The sequence below is a fragment of the Gigantopelta aegis genome, chromosome 9 (assembly GCF_016097555.1).
Source record: "Gigantopelta aegis isolate Gae_Host chromosome 9, Gae_host_genome, whole genome shotgun sequence".
Classification (NCBI taxonomy): domain Eukaryota; kingdom Metazoa; phylum Mollusca; class Gastropoda; order Neomphalida; family Peltospiridae; genus Gigantopelta; species Gigantopelta aegis.
The window spans coordinates 37,645,836-37,663,386 of record NC_054707.1 but is presented as its reverse complement, the minus strand read 5'-3'; the positions used below and the strand labels follow the sequence as shown (position 1 = coordinate 37,663,386).

The 17,551-nt window shown below is 34.1% G+C and overlaps 1 protein-coding gene across 1 annotated transcript in view; it reads left to right on the top strand.

Annotated features, from left to right (window-relative positions):
* LOC121381561 (complement component receptor 1-like protein) overlaps positions 1-17,434 on the top strand; it is a 17,880-nt gene extending 446 nt beyond the window's left edge. The window contains exons 2-4 of the mRNA XM_041510892.1: positions 1,730-1,900; positions 14,073-14,249; positions 17,233-17,434. Coding sequence (XP_041366826.1) covers positions 1,730-1,900; positions 14,073-14,249; positions 17,233-17,423 — 539 coding nt within the window. The 3' untranslated portion in view covers positions 17,424-17,434. The remainder of the gene's footprint in view (positions 1-1,729; positions 1,901-14,072; positions 14,250-17,232) is intronic.
* Positions 17,435-17,551: the final 117 nt, after the last annotated feature.

The window sequence follows — 17,551 nt, the reverse complement described above, 5'->3', positions numbered from 1 at the left end:
GACCACCTCCTGTATGCAAAGTGTAAACAAACGCTCTAATTTACGACAAGGCGCTTCGCTTTCATCAACCTGACTTGTAACGCAACATAAATAACTTGATAGTATAATAAACTATTTAACTAAATGTATTTCAGTTTGCATCAATAGAACGAAATGGAGTTATAGTGTTTTTCTCTCTTAAAAAATCCAAAGAAAAAAATGCATATTATTAGGTCTATTGGTAGGGTACGTTGGAGCAAAAACGACCACTCACGATACCCAAGTGATCATTTTTCTTTTGTTTGGGACTACGTAATTCGTCAGTTTTGTGATTTTAAATGGGAAAGTCTACTTAATCAAGTGTTTTTCGGAATTATTTACAGTAATATAGCAGGACGGCTGATAATGTCCATGACGATTTTAGGGGTGTTCGCGCGTGTAGCACACAATACCCTGTGATTTTAATAAAAGAGGCACCTATTTTTAGTTTGTCTAGACACATTGACTGGGGACCGGCTAAATATACACCTGCCAATTGGAACCACAGGTACAGGCCACGGAAAGAAAAGACAAAAATTAACTAAGAAAACAGTCCGATTGTTATTTCAGTATGTGGGTTAATTTATGGACAAAACATAATACAGTTATTTCGACACTTTGACAATGATGGGTTATTTTCTATTAAAAAATAATATATACCCATTGCTGGCTTACTGGGATGGATATTATTATAGAACATTGCGATGCTTCCGCAAAAATCAGGTGCGTTGTGTTTCTTCAGTTCTAAGACTAATTCCTGACGTAACACGTTAAGTATTACGTAACAAGAGAAGACAAGGCAAGGCAAGAATTTATTATGCTCAGGCCGTATTTTCCGGCATATGAGGACATGTGGGCGTATTCACTGGGATGGTACAAAATGGTTGCACCCGTTATATATAAGAGTCGTCACATTTAACCATTTTATTAATTAACTATATGATTATACTTATTGATATTAAGCAATACTGTGTATTATATATCGTTGAATATGCATGCCAGTCCAAAAGCATGGCGCGAGCATTCCTTTAATGGCGAAAAGCTAAACACTTCACTAACTTGGTCGGGTGTCATGCTTAAAAAATGTCAGCCAATCCAATCCATTACATTTTAAAGGCAGGTTCATCGGAGATAATTTAAAAGTACTGAAATAATGAATTATATTTAAAATGTGTCTTGTAAAACATAAACATTATACCTTGAATCTAAATAATTTCTATACAAATTTATATAATTGCAAAACCCAATGAGAGTAACGTCAAAAAGTTTCATTTGAATTGTATGTCTGTAGTAACAAAGGAATGGTTGTTATTTTAACAGATTCAGCATTTGATGAATATGTTCTATATACTTGACATTTGTAGTCAAGGATTCTGTAAGAAACCACTATTTGCCCATAGTGGCAACACATCACAATTTTGATATTCTTGAGTTATAAACATATTTTTGATCAATTAATATGTAATAATGTAACATATGACAATTGAACCTCCAAACAAAGTATGATGGTTTTAAGTTTATGTTTGTTTGAGTTTTATCCAAGAGTAATATAATTTTGAATATGCTAACTGTAAGTAATTAGACTTTTGGACGTTTTATTGTTATTGTTAAAGGAGAACAAATGACAAGAAAGGAAACCAAATAAGCATGCTATAAAACAAACGCAACACAAAAACAAAGCCCGTATAATTATTGTTTCATTTTCTTTCAGTGTGTCCTGTCCCGCCGTCAGTACCAAACTCTAAACCTCAGTTTGACGTGAACTCTCCCCCTAACACCGCAGAGTCGATTCTGGAGTACAAGTGCAATGCTGGGTATACGGCACAGGGGAAAGTCAGGTGTCAAGTGGACGGTACATGGACTCAGATGTCCTGCACCGAAGGTTTATCCTTTTAATAATACTTTCACTTTGAATGCAAATTCGTTATATATCTTTAAATGAAGGCAACACGCCATTGCTCTCCAATAGTAATTCCATAGAAACATGTCAAATAAGGTGAGCAATTCCATATTTTAAAAGCAAGCAACATAGCATGACACACTAACAGGAAAATGAGTGAAGGCGAGTATACAGACACTTTCCATCTTTGGGAGAGTATAAGGTGAATGCGAGAAAAGGACTAACTAGTTTATTAGATTCATCGTCAAAACTGTGCACTACTATTACAACCATTGAGTTCAAGTTTTTATTTGCCAAACAATGGTTGTTTAGAGGCATACATACGAAAAATACCCCAAAAAGAGATTGTAATATGAAGGCATCAATTCAGAATCGAAGTAAGCACGATAAAGACTGGGTGCACAGATTAAACATGACTATCTACTAATAACAATTATTCCACAGTATACACATTAAAACAAACGTTTTTCAAGGGTTTGAATATATATTTTAACTGTTAGAACTTGAGTCAGCATATATGCAGAATGGCGTTTCTAATAATATGATTTGATATATATACGTCTTAACTGTGCAATGATTGCAAAATATATGGGCTGGTCCCTAACCCAATGTATAGGAGAGTTATCTTCTTGTAATATGCAAGACACAAAAGGCTTTGTACGAGAATTCGCGTCCGTGCGTGCGTGCGTGCGTGCGTGCGTCTCTCTGTGTGTGGATGGTAGTGATGGTGGTGTGTGTCGGGGGGGGGGGGGGGGGGGGGGGGGGTCCGAGGAACCATCCTAGGAGATTTTAAATGAGTAAGCCTAGGACATGTTTTCCTGGCGATTGTATTGGAAAATAGTCTATTGTGAACGATAAATTTGCTTTATAATAATGATAATAATAATAATTTAAAAAATAAAAATAAAAATAATAATAATAATAATAATAATAATTTTTGTTTTTGCTTTTATTATTATTATTATTATTATTATTATTATTTGTACGAGTTCTTAGAACTTTTCGAAGTGGTGGTGATGGTATTGTTTTAATTAGAAACATGATTTACGGGCACATGAATCACCACAATTGACAGTTTTCAAAAGTTTATATTAATGGTTATTTTGGGGGTTTTATGACCCAAGAATTGTTTATAAAGACAGCTTAGCTTAGATACTGGTTTAACGTGTCCATATACCACTAGGGTTTCGAACACGCCTATTCCGAGTCCGGCCTCCGATAGGATCGGGGATCTGACTCGGGACAGGGATAACATAACAAATACGGTCAATTTTGAAATTTTGAATATTAACACCAAAAGTATAGAAAAGGGGGAAAATTGGGGTTAATAAATGTTGCCTTCGCCCTCAGAGAAATATTAACATTCTTAACCTATATAAATCATTAATATAATATAATTTCGGCGCAAATTTAGATGGGCTGGTCTAAAATTAATGGGAGGTTAGAAGGAAAGGCTATAAAGTTGGCAGAAGTATACAAAAAAGAAAAAATATTTTTAAAATTAATTTTGGAAAAGGGGTTGCCAATCATATTCTAAAGATTGGTGTGACCAGGTGAGGGTCGGGAGGGAGGGGAGTCCGCCCCTACACAAAATCTAAGGCCAAACCGCCTACGCCTATGGCCCCAAAGAATGCCCTAACTCCCGGCATCCCATCCCCCCACCCCCACCGTGTCCAAATGCAGTTCAGTCCAATCCTGGTAGCCTAGTGGTTGTTTAAGAAGTTAGCAGAACTTCCTAAACCGGCGTCACTGTGAGAGTAACACAAAAAATCCAGCGATGGTTAATTTAGTGGGAAGGAGGAAGATGTTCGAAAGTTTTGTAATCGAGCCACCGGTAGGAGAGAGATGTACCCGGCCGATCCACAAAAAAACAGGCGACCTCTCAATTGTCCTCTAAAATAACTCATTTAAGTCATTCAGAAGACGCTGCCATCACTTTAATCTATAAAATCTAGGGCAGTAGATGAGGTAATATTAACCAAGTCACTACTAAAGGCACAGACCAGACGCCTGCCCTGTTAAATTACATTAGTTTTTTTTTTTTTTTTATTATTAAAAATATAAATTAATGATTAAAATATGGATAAAATACCAAACCAAAATTAAAAGACACATATATTTATAACATGCAATTATCCGGAAGATGGAGGGGATTACTGCCAGATAAGCCCCTCCCCCACCCAATACACCTACGCTCACACACTTACATACAACAAACATAACACACACACACACACACACACACACACACACACACACACACACACACATATATATATATATATATATATATATATATATATATATATATATATATATATACATATACATATATACATACACATACACATACACATACACATACATGCACATATATATATATATATATATTTATTACATAATGAAAATATATCTGTATTCTTATTGGTTAAAAACCAGTCACATGACCATCCATAAATAGTGATATTGCCCTGAGATGGTCTCACCGGTCCATCAAAAGTGATATTGTCCTTACTAATGAAAATAAAGATGAGACAAAATTCTATCCTATAAACGAGTAGGTAACGTAATACAACGTCAACTGCTAATTCTGATGTAAACAAGCACAAACTTGTGACAAACCGCTTTGCTGTCCTTCATATCAAATCATATTAAAAGCAAAATAAAACACAAAATGTGATAAATCTTAACATACATTTATACTGAACAGTTACCGTTTACCTCCAAATGCATTTTTTTTTTTGGCAACATAAAATCCTGAGAGTGCCGATTCCAACTGCATTTTGATGTATCATGTACGTTTCTAAATCTGCGAGACATTCCATACACAATTTAACGATTACTGACCTTGTTTTTGTCGTGTTTGCAGAATTAAACTCAGTATGACTAAAGATGTTATATTTTTGATGAAGGACAGCAAAGCGATTTGTCACAAGTTTGTGCTTGTTTACATTAGCGTTATTAGCAGTTGACGTTGCATTACGTTACCTACTCATTAATTGGATAGAATTTTGTCTCATCTTCATTTTCATTGGTTAAATCTCCCAGGGCAATATCACTTTTGATGGACCGGTAAGACTATCTCAGGGCAATACCACAATTTATGGATGGTCATGTGACTGGTTTTCGACCAATAAGAATACAGATATATTTTCATTATGTAATAACGAGTTTAATTCTGCAAATACGACAAAAACAAGGTCAGTAATCGTCAAATTGTGTATGGAATATATCACAAATTTAGAAGCGTACATGATACATCAAAATGCAGTTGGAATCGGCACTCTTTGGATTTTGTGTTAAAAATAAAAAATGCATTTGAAGGTAATCGGTAACTGTTCAGTATAAATGAATGTTCAGATTTATCACATTTTGTGTTTTATTTTGCTATTAATATGATTTTGGCACTCTTGCTGGTTATAATGTCTCGAATTTGATTTTTTGTCTTCGTAATGTTTCAACAGTTTAGTTCTGCATTCCTCTGGTGTCATACAATGTCATAGGATTATGTGACGTCACTAAATCCCATCAGTGTTAACACACTGTGGGAAATTATAAGCATTGGCATATTTCGATTCTGATATACAAAGCAGGAATGTACGAGTCTTATGGATGACGTGTAATAAATCAATTATTGACCACATTTCGGGAAATATGATGTTTTATAGACCGAAAAAATTGATATTCACCTAGGCCGTTGGCCTCGGTCAATATCAATTTCTTCGGTCCATAAACATGATATTGCCCTCAATATACATACATACACACATACACATACATATATACATAAATACAACCTCCCGAAGGGGGAGGGGATTACTGCCAGATAAGCCCCCCCACCCCACCCCCGAAAAAAAATATTCGAGCAATAAACATACACCAGCATACGACAACACATAACATATATAAACAAACCTAAAAATAAATATAAAATATAAAATTAATTGTATAAATATAACATATCTTAATATATCTTAACGGTAAATATATAAACAAGTTAATTCCCTAAATGAAGCCAACAGCCGGTCACCAAACAAATTTTCGCATAACCGACTGTGGCATAAATAAATATATAGACAAAATTACACAGATATCTTAAATACTAAAAATGTTATGGTTAAAACTAAACAGTTGACAAGCATCGCACAACCGGTCGATACATACAGTGTGTTGTCAACAGGCCTTGACCTCGCTCTGAGGTATTCACTCAAAATATCAGTTGGGGACACTGTGTACAGATTATAAAACAAAATAAAACTATAATAAATTAAACCAAAAATCAAAAATCAAATATATAATTTAAATTAAATTGATATATTATTTAAACAGAAAAAAAATCAAAGCTAAATCGAATTAATTAATTAATTAATTTAAAATTAAATTTAAATAATTAAAATAAAATAAATTTATACAAACCCAAATATATTAATGATTAATGTATTATTAAGCACAGTAGTAGCCAGGCGATCAAACTAAGCCATTAATTAGGAAAGATTTTACTATTCAAAAGAAACGTCGTGCAACCGATTGATAAGTGCAGTGTGTGTACACCAAACCATGATCCAGCTCTGACCTCTGACGTCAGAGCCAGCGAGGCGAGGTGTACACTCGAAATATCGATCGATATGCGCTGTGGATTGAAGCTACTGCAAACCAGCTATAAAAGAAAGATAACAAAATTATATCAACTGTCTTTATAAAAAAGAAATAAAAATTATTAAATCAAATTAATTAATTTAATATCTTATTAAACATATATATATATATATATATATATATATATATATATATATATATATATATATATATATATATATATATATATATATATATATATATATATATATATATATATATATATATATATATATATATATATATATATATATATATATATATAATAAAATTATTACAAATTAATTAATTATATACTATTTTAATACATGAAATAATTTAATTAATTAAATTGATCAACATATATTATTTAACACACTGGTAGTCAGGCCGCCGAGGCGAGTAATCGGATGAAAAGAAATATTATTACTATTATTATTAATATTAATTTAATATTACTGCAACCGCAGCCACCGCACAGCACTGCCCCTTTCGGTAGTTGTGCAATGGAACTACGTTTTCGGCAACAACTAATACAAAATTTAATATAAAATTATTAATTTACATTAATCATTAACTCAATAGTTAATTAATAATAAATGAATATTTATAAATACCTTAAATTAAATTTAAATATTTATATGTCTCCAACACGTAAACCATTAGCAATATGTCTATAGTAGGTTTTAATTGTTTATTTGGATTGAATAAATTATTTGGAGTAAATGGAATATTATGTTTATCAAAATATTTATTAATTTAATTCTATTATTTTTTATATTTACTGCAGAAGAATAAGTAATGACTTACATCTTCTACCATGTGTGCCACTACCAGTCGTATGGTTAGTGACACTCTGATGATTCGTATAGTGGTAGTACTCTTTTATAGTCGTCGCTGTACGAGCGCGCGTTGTGAAACACTCGTAAAACGGTTGATAAACTCGGAAGATCGATCAAGTTTAAGGAAGATTTTAATTGGTTATAAGTTACACATTTCACACATTTCACAAGGTATAGTTCAGTTCTTCTCTGGGTTCTCGTCACAGAGTCAACTGATAGGATGATCGTGGTTCGGGATAAAATGTTCACAGGAACTGCATCTGCCTCACGTGATTGTCGGATGTTTCAGTTTTACTTTCGTCAGAAAGTATAACGACCGGCTGGGTCAACAAAGTAGTTGATTCTTGGATTGCCGTTGGCCGGAGCTTTTCGTGGTCGAGAAAAGACTGTCGATAGAGGTTGCTGGCTCTTCTTTTAAACACTACTGGCACGAGGACGGTATGCAGGTCATGCAGCGACATTGGTCGTTTGAGGCCGGATCTGTCCGTCAACACAGTCGTACGCGGTCATCTCGCACCGTCCACAAAGTTCATATATGACTTATAGACTGACCACCGCTGGCCCATCGCTGTTCCTTTAATGTCAGGAGAATTAGTTCGGAGATTTCTGGACTGACTTCCGCTGGCCATCGTCGTTCCTTTAATGTCAGGAGAAATTAGTTAGCTATCTGTTTCGTTAATGTGAGGGTATTGTGTTACACATGTTACAATGTGTGCAATTCGGTTTGTTTACTTTTCTTATTTAAAATTTTTAATATTTTATTTATATTGTATTAGACATATGAATAAGGACAACAAAGATAACGAGAGAGGAAACCCGCTGCCACCAATCCATGGGCTACTCCAACCGCCAAAGGAGCAATGAATATTTTATATGCACTTTCCAACAGATGAAACAGTATATACCACGGCCTCTGGTATATCAGTCGTGGGACACTGGTTGGAATGGAAAAAAACCCTAAATGAAAGCCAATTCAACCGAGGAGGTTCGATCCTGCTACCCAAGCACCTCCGTTGAGCGCTCTACCGACTGAGCTAAATACCACACCATAAAGGACAGACAGACATAAAGCAGAGATATATATGATATAACGCAAGCAGAACCAGTGTGGCCACTAAATTAAATAAACCAATCATAGATGATATTTTATCAAAAATCACTAGTAATGACACGTTTTATAAACAGATTCCCTTACATTCTGCATGTCATTTGCAATAAAATAATACATAAACAAATCAAAATGTTTTTAATGGACAAAATGGGGCAGTATCTTTCTTCTCTTGGAATTTTGGTTTTTTTTATAACTTCCCTTTTCAATATTTAAAATTTCTGAGCTTGTTCTTAGTTTTGAAATTGTAGGTTTACTTTTTGTGGGTAGCAAATGTAAATATGTACCTCTTGTAAAATAACTGTTATACAGGTTGCTACATATTGCCAACGTTGTATCTGATTTTCTAAAAAAATTTTTTATAGTATTGGTTTGTTTTTGTCATAAAATGTACTTTTGTTGCACTTAATATTAATGTTTATGGTTTTGTTTAGCTTCAAATGATCGCCAAACAATGATTTACACAAACATTCATATAGTTAACAGAACCCTATCACACGGAAGTTGTTCAGGGTGTATACTACCAAAACAAATCCAGTAGACAACAATACTAACCTCTACCTGCAGTGCATCAATCGATATAAACACCAAGGATATAAATACGACCACTTTTCACACTTAAAGTGAAACAGATTTTTTTTAGTAAAGCTGCTCATTTCAGATATAATAGGTAGCGTCTATGATTACCCTAGTTCTGCACAAAATTTGAGTACCCTTTTTTACAGGTACTCCATACATTTTTCAAGCACAAGGTTACATGACACAGTGCTACTAGATGAAATAAAATTTAATATATTGTTTTTTTTACTACCAACACACTCACATTTATCACCAATCACAAGACTTGTGGTATTAACTTCTCTATCACAACTCGAAAGTTATTTCATTTATGAGTGTGTTAAGACATATTGCTGCAACTACAGGATTATGTCCAGTTTCAAGTTTACAAGAAATATTATTAAATTGTCCATACATTCCTGATATCTATTTTAAATATTTTAGAAGTACTTTTTTCATCCAAACAAAAATCTATTTTAGGCCAAACAAAATACATTTCTGACATCTTGTCAGCGCGTGTGTCGATTTTTTTTTTTTTCCCGCGGTATGACGTCGATTTTTAACCGTCATTTTTGCTATGACGTTAGTAGTCCAGGAAGTTTTGAGGGGTTTTGGCTCAAGTCAGTATAATGTATTTCTTTTTATTCTTAAGACTATCCAAAGTTATAAATCCATTGGTAGCATTTTTTTCCCCAGTCATTTGATCATAGCGGCCATCTTAAATTCAATATGGCCATCATTTTGGGATATTTTGCACATATTTTGACTGCCAGTTAACACAGAAACACAATTCTTGTGCCTATTTATATTTTTGAGGGCAATGAACTCGCTGATAACATTTTATTTAGTCATTTGGGCATAACAGCCATCTTGAAATTCAAAATGGCCGTCAATTAAATATTCGTATATATATATATATATATATATATATATATATATATATATATATATATATATATATATATATATATTTACTCACAGTTGACTAACAACAACAATTTAGGTATCTGTTTACATTCATGTGCTCAGTGAATGAAGTTGTGAATACAAAAATTATTGTCTGACCTAAGCATCCATCTTGAAATTCAAAATGGCCACCATTTTAATATATTTTGTCCATATATCTCAACTCTCGGTTAACATAGAAACACAATATTTTAGTCTATATGTACATTTATGTAGCCATGAAGTTAATGATGACATTTTTATAGTCATCCAATCGTGGCAGCCATCTTGAAATTCAAAATGGCCACCATGTTAATGTATTTTTCGTATATCGTAACTTCCGATTAAGGCAGAAACTCAATTATTTTTGTCAGTACATTTTTAGTATCAATGAATTAAATGGTAACATTTTTATAACCATCCTCCAGTCATGGAACCATGTTAAAATTCAAAATGGAGATATGGAGATTTAAAAATGGTCACCAATTTTATCATTTGGCAAATACTTTTCCTCCTAGTCCACATGCATTTTATGTGAAATAATTAAAATATTGCATTATTAATGACGTTCATGTTCTAGATTTAAAAATAATGAAATAGAGGAACAGACCAATTGTAAACTGTAATTCACAGTAACAAATTAGCAGGGCTCACCCATTTAGTATCTGGCTAATTGAATGTTGTTTAAATTAGCCACTTTTTAATAATTTCTAAAGAAATATTCGACATACATGTATCTGAAAATTGACTAAAATTAATTATTTTCCATTGTGGCCCCTGATTAGGCATCAACCTCGTCTGTAATGGTAGGTGTATTGCAGCAACCATCACCACTGGTAGAATTCTGTACATTGCAGGTTGTATTCCTTACAGGTTCATCTACCTGAACACTTACTGATACCACAGTTGCATCTGATCAGTTCTATCGCAGCCTCTGATGCAGCTTGCACCTTCAACCACATTTACAAATATATTCACCTTGATCCAGCCATGGGTCTAGATCACTGAATGTAGCATGGAATCCTAAGCTAGGATATTTGCTTGGAGATATGCTCTTTGGGTATGCTGTTATTAGTTATTGGGCAGTGTTTCCACACATTGGTTTGGTGATGGTGTCTTGAACTCCTATCCTCTCAGAATAGCTGCATCAATTATGCAAATTACCCTTGAGCTTAGTAGCATGGAGTACTGACCTCTTTGTATGATTCATCAGTAATCCAAGCTGGCTAAGAGCTTCAGATATAGCCAGTGGAGCTTTCCCGAATACATTCAATAACATTTGTTTGCATATACCATCAATTTGTCCTGTTGCGTCACATCCATTTACTACATGCAACCCTGGTAATGTTGATTTTCTTTCTGAACCTAGTTCATCATCAATTAGTTGCATGTTGATCTGGTTGCGACTTACGTCTGTACCGATAATTAGTGGGATCAGTGTGTGTGATCTTCTCAGGATAAGACCTAAGTCTACTATATATCTTGTCAGAGAACAGAAGCATTACCTGCATGCTTTGATTCACTATTAGATAGTTACATGGGTGTAAGAATAATTTTTGAACACCATAATATGTATGAAAGATGATATCAGATATTTCCACTAACCAGACTACAGATTTTCGAAGCTATCTGAGCGCTACGATATCGAAAACTATTGCAGGCCATGATGTGACAATGACACATGATTCCTCATACTTTTGAAGTAACCGGGCCAGGCAATAAGATGGATTTCTACATCAAAGACACAGACTGTTGGGTTTTTATCAGCATTAGAATACACAAATAATTATTTGTAAAACACAACCAGATCAACCTGCAAACATTGTATGATGAACTGTATCCAGAGATAGACTCGGATTACTAGATGTTCATGCTGTAACTGAATATGACACAACAGGACAATTGGTGATGGTGGACATCAGTAAAGAGAATTCTTTGTATTCACGAAAGCTCCATATATAAGTAACACCAAAGTCATGTTCGAATCGGTGATGAACCATACAAAGAGGTCAGCGAAACATTTGAAGATTTTACTGCATGGATCCAAGCACAAGGGTCATTTCTACAACTAATGCAGCTACTCTAAGATGAAAAGTTCAAGAAACCATCACCATACCAAAGTGTGGAAACACTGCCATCTACCTCTGGGGTATGAAAACAGCACATCCAAAGAGCACATCTGCAAGCACATTTCTGAGCTCAAGATGTCATGCTACATCTGGACATTCTTGATCCATGCAAACTTGGTTGGGTCAAGGGGGTTGGTATATTTGTGACTGCTGTTGTAGGTGTAAGCTACACCAGAATCTGTGGTAGAACTGATCAGATGCAATTGTGGTGTCAGTAAGTGTTCAGATAGATTTTAGTAGATGTAATGAGTGTTGATGAGGACTGCGGCAATGTGCATACTATTACAGATGAAGTAGATGCCCAATATGCCATTATGCATTACAATTTACAGTTGGCATGTTCATTTATTTCATTAGTTTGTTATTAGTATTGCAATATTGTAATTATTTGACCTAAAAATGTACTAATGAACACAAAAGTTGCATTTGTATGTAGACGAGGAGAAACACTATTTGTCAAATGGTTACCGTGGTGGCATTTTGAATTTCCATATAGCTGCCATTGTCAAGTTTAAGATGTTTGCCATAATTTGATTTATATCATTTATTTAAAAAATGTATTAACAAGCAGAGGGCTTAATTCGTCTTCTTGCTTCACTCCCTTAGAAAGAATAGCTTCCACTCCCATAATAAATTGTTTGTAAACATTATAAAGTTGATTTGTGGAGTACATACATTTAATATTATTAAAAAGCTTTCCTTCTATACCCACATCACCAATCGGGTGAACAAATGCTTCTCTCAAAACTGTATCAAATGCTTTAGTAATATTCACAAAACAGCCGCAGGAGAGAGGACTTTAAAATATTAGCATATATATACATATATATATATATATATATATATATATATATATATATATATATATATATATATATATATATATATATATATATATATTATTCATGTTTTGATTGTGTACAAGTGATCAGTTGTCCTAAAGTATGGCTTGAAACCTGCTTGATTATTGGTTAAAGACGTTTATGGAATCACAACAATTATATAATCTAGATTGAAATAATGACGTTAATAACTGAACATGTTTATACCTCTATTAAATTTCACAACTGCTGATGCTCCTTTTTGAAAATAAATATTCGATTTTAGATAATTATTCCCAATTTCCTTAAGTATTCCTTAATTGTTAAGGGACATTGTTAAAAAGTTAGTGAGTAGCAAACATAAGACTTGATGATCATATTTTAGCATTTCATCATTGACCATGTCATATATATATATATATATATATATATATATATATATATATATATATATATATATATATATATATATATATATTCCTCTATACAGTTACCATTTTCGTAGGAATATGTCGAATGACAGAGATAAGTGTCAAATACTGGATTCAATTCTTGCACCACATGTTGGTAATCACCCTCTGGCTATCGAACCCGTCGAACAGTACAGGTAACATGTTAGCTCCAACAGAAAGCCATCATGACTAACCGCTGATACGTCATTGGTACACATTTTATCCCACTAGAACACACCTGTGACTACCTGGGGTGCTCGATTGAGAAGCTGGTCCCACGAGTAGCTAATCTACGAAAATGGAACAAGCATTGCTGCCAATATCACTACAAGCACAACACCCCATGACATCACTACTACTACTACTTCTACTACTACTACTACTACTACTACTACTACTACTACTACTACTACTACTACTACTACTACAATAATTCTCGTTAGCATACTATTACCATTTCTACTACTACGTCACTTGCAAATCACTGTCATAGCCACTATAATCACTACTATTAACGAGTAATATTAACTACTGCTATATTTACTAAAACCATTACTTGTAATATCATCACTACCACAACATAACTAATTTCTTTGGTCTACTATAAAAAAAAAACCTATTGTTTTATCCCGTTCATGAAGATCTACAGTTTGCATCATGTCTGTCATTGTGTTTTGTCTTCCAGACTGCCCAAGACCTCCTGCCGTACCAAACAGTAATCAACTATTTGATGTGTCAACCGCCTCTAAATCACAGGGAACGTCTTTGCATTATGAATGTCAGACAGGGTTTGTACCTGAAAATGATCTTGAAACGATCACCTGCCAAGCTAGCGCCACCTGGACAAGTATAGTTTGTAAACGTAAGATATGTCTAACACATCATTATTAGTACTTTAAATATCAAATTTATTTGTTCTTTCCTAGTATGTTTATGTTAATTATAAAATGAGCTAAATATATTTACGTTAAAACATATCAGTTAAATATCCAGATTTTGTCATGTAATCTTTCTGCCGAAACTTTATTTAAAAAACCCTAAACAAACCCATTGTTCACGTGCTCCAAGAACGTCTATCTTGTGTACACCACCCAACAACTGGTTGCCATTTTTGATATATTGGTAGAAAAACAATAAACAAAAACAAAAGTCATAATAAAAATACAAACAGCCTTAGTGACACTTGTTCAACTGATTAGTAATCTACTTATTGATACATAAAAGAAACACTATGCTGTTTCGTTAACAAAAATGTAGATACCTGACAAATAAAAGGCAACATTCTTGGGGATTATAATGTTACAGACATTCAGTGACATCACGTGGTTCATCGACCATCTAAGCCCCCCCCCCCCCCCCCCCAAAAAAAAAAAAAACACAAAAAAAACCCCACCCCACAAAAACAAAAAACAAAAACAACAACAAGAAAATAACCACTGAACTGGCTATGACCAGTCTGGTGTTGTCACAAAAACAATATAGCATTATGTTCTATGTACTCTCTTCCCAGTTCGGTAACTTACGCCAGCACAGACGTAGTGTTTTCTGTTTAATACGATTCAATGGGTTTCTCTTCCCACTGGTACCAAATTCGCCAGAACCAAAACAAAGTGTGTTTGTTTTGTTTAACAACAACACTAGATCACATTGATTTATTAATCATCGGATAGTGCATGTCAAACATTGGGTGATTTCGATAAATAGTACTAGAGAGATATTTTATATACTTGTTTGTTCTGACTATACTTATTTGTTACAACTACACACATAGTCCATGTGCAAAGGGATGCGACTGATTCGTCCCCTGCACAATTTGTTTGTCCAATGGAGACAATTCAGCCACGACCAATGCGACTGATTCTTTCTCTGGACAATTGACACGTTTTTAAACGACGAGTTGTGAGATAAATGGTATCTAACGGCCACTCATATATTATTATATTTCTTACATATCCTCAAAAACCAGGTCTTAAGCAATTTTTAACATATTTTTCGACTAAAAGGTATTTACAGCCATTGCACTTGTAGCTACCTTACGCGTCACAAACACATGATTGCCAGGTTAACTATATGTCAAAGTGTAATCTATTTCCATCGTGTTATTTTTCATTGAATTTTTCATTAAACAACCCATCTGTTATAAAAAATAACGCATGATGTTCTCACCAACGGGTGTGTAAGAAACAATATGTATTTCATATTAAAAGATTTAGGATGCAGAAACCCTATATTAAGTGTCGAAAGTGCTGGAATACACGCAGGTGATCTGGTTCCGGAGTACAGTATGGACAGTAGACAACTGTTCCATCTTTGGAATAGATTTAGTTTAACAGTGCAATTGGAAAATTACAAGAATTCATTCTGTACACACTGTATTTACATTTTACGCTTAACTCTAACGAATTTGGAATGTATATACTTGTTTGTTGATAATTTTTATTCAAAACATTGTCCATGTGTATTCAAAATTCAATATATATATATAGTGAAACCCCTCAACACCGGACCACGGTCCCGTAATTTACGCAACTTTTAACACTAAATTGTATCCCTCTAAGCCAGAAACCCCTGTAAGCACTGGACAAACAATATAGTCCCAATGTGTCAATTTAGTGTAAATCTTCCCCCTGAAAACCGGACGATCAAACCAAACCCAATCAATGTGGTGCTCCTAATATCACTCCGACAGGATTACCTGTCTTCGAACACGTAATATGCGTATGCTCATGTTCGCTGTTATCAGTGTAATCACCGTTACACGTCGCTAAGTAGGCAAGGTTGGCAAAATGGTCATAAATAATTAAACGACCCATCGCCAGCTTTGATATTTAATTAAAACATGCGTTGTGTTGTAACGTTGTGTTGTAATTCACTGTCTTTCTATTGTATGAATTTGTTGTTCTTTTAAAAATATTTATTTAGTGAAATAATGAGTAAGCAAAAGTAAAATTGGCTTTGCATGGTCGAACAGATGTTAGTAACATTTTATTTTCATATCGATTTTCAACATGACCGAACGTCCAGCTAAATCTCGCCGTTTTGAACTATCACTCTATAATAAATTTAAAATAATTAAGTTTCGAAAGTATACCTAAACCAACTTAAGATCTTTGAGTGAAAAGATTAGTATGGGAAAATCAACAGTTGGAGACATCATTAAGAAACGTGAGGTTTATAAGCCAGACTTTTAAAAGAACATTAGAAGAAATAAACGGTGGTTTATAAACGCATACAAGTTTGGTAAGCTGAACGAACTGGTGTACCTATTTAATGGAGAACGGAAGGTGGTTACATAAATGCAGACCCCTGAAAACTGGACACCTCTGAAAACCAGACATTTTACTTGGTCCCATAGATGTCGGATTTAGAGGTGTTTCACTATATATATTGTCTTCTATATGATTCATATAGAGAAATAAATTATTGAATTGAATTGACTCAAATGGTGTTGATGTTTTTGTTTTAAATAATACGATAAAAAGTATTGATGATTGGCTTTGGACTCAGTTAGGATAAAATGACAAAATTGTTTGAAGTACCGTTTGAATAGGTACCGTGGACGAATCGTCCAGCTCTCTAAAATTACAGTGGACGAAATGCATTCAAAAATTAATATAAGATTCAGTAATATCAATCGTGGGTAGCTTCGTTGGTGATTGGGTTGATGTGCGTGTGTGTGTGTGTGTGTGTGTGTGTGTGTGTGTGTGTGTGTGTGTGTGTGTGTGTGTGTGTGTGTGAAGTTTGAGTGGGAGGAATTAGCCGTCGTTACCACAACAAACAACATATTGCATATACCACTTTTACAAATGTATGATGCATGCATCTATTTTACTTTATACTTTCAGGACCAGACTGTCCCAGTCCTCCTGTCTTTGCAAATAGTAATGAAAAATTTGTCCGATCAACAGTTTCCACAGTGTACGGAGCTACTGTAAGGTTTGAATGTACATCAGGGTTTGTAGCTGAGAATGATGTTACAACCATCACCTGTGGTGTAGACGCCACATGGACAAGCATAGGTTGTAAGCGTAAGTGACGTATTAACTATACCAATTTTTTTTTCGTTTTTGTTGATTTCTTTTCAGGATCATCGTTTTGCTGCAATTATTCGTAGCTATAACAATTTGGGTTTATCTATGTGTACCGGATTTCAAACAGTACTTA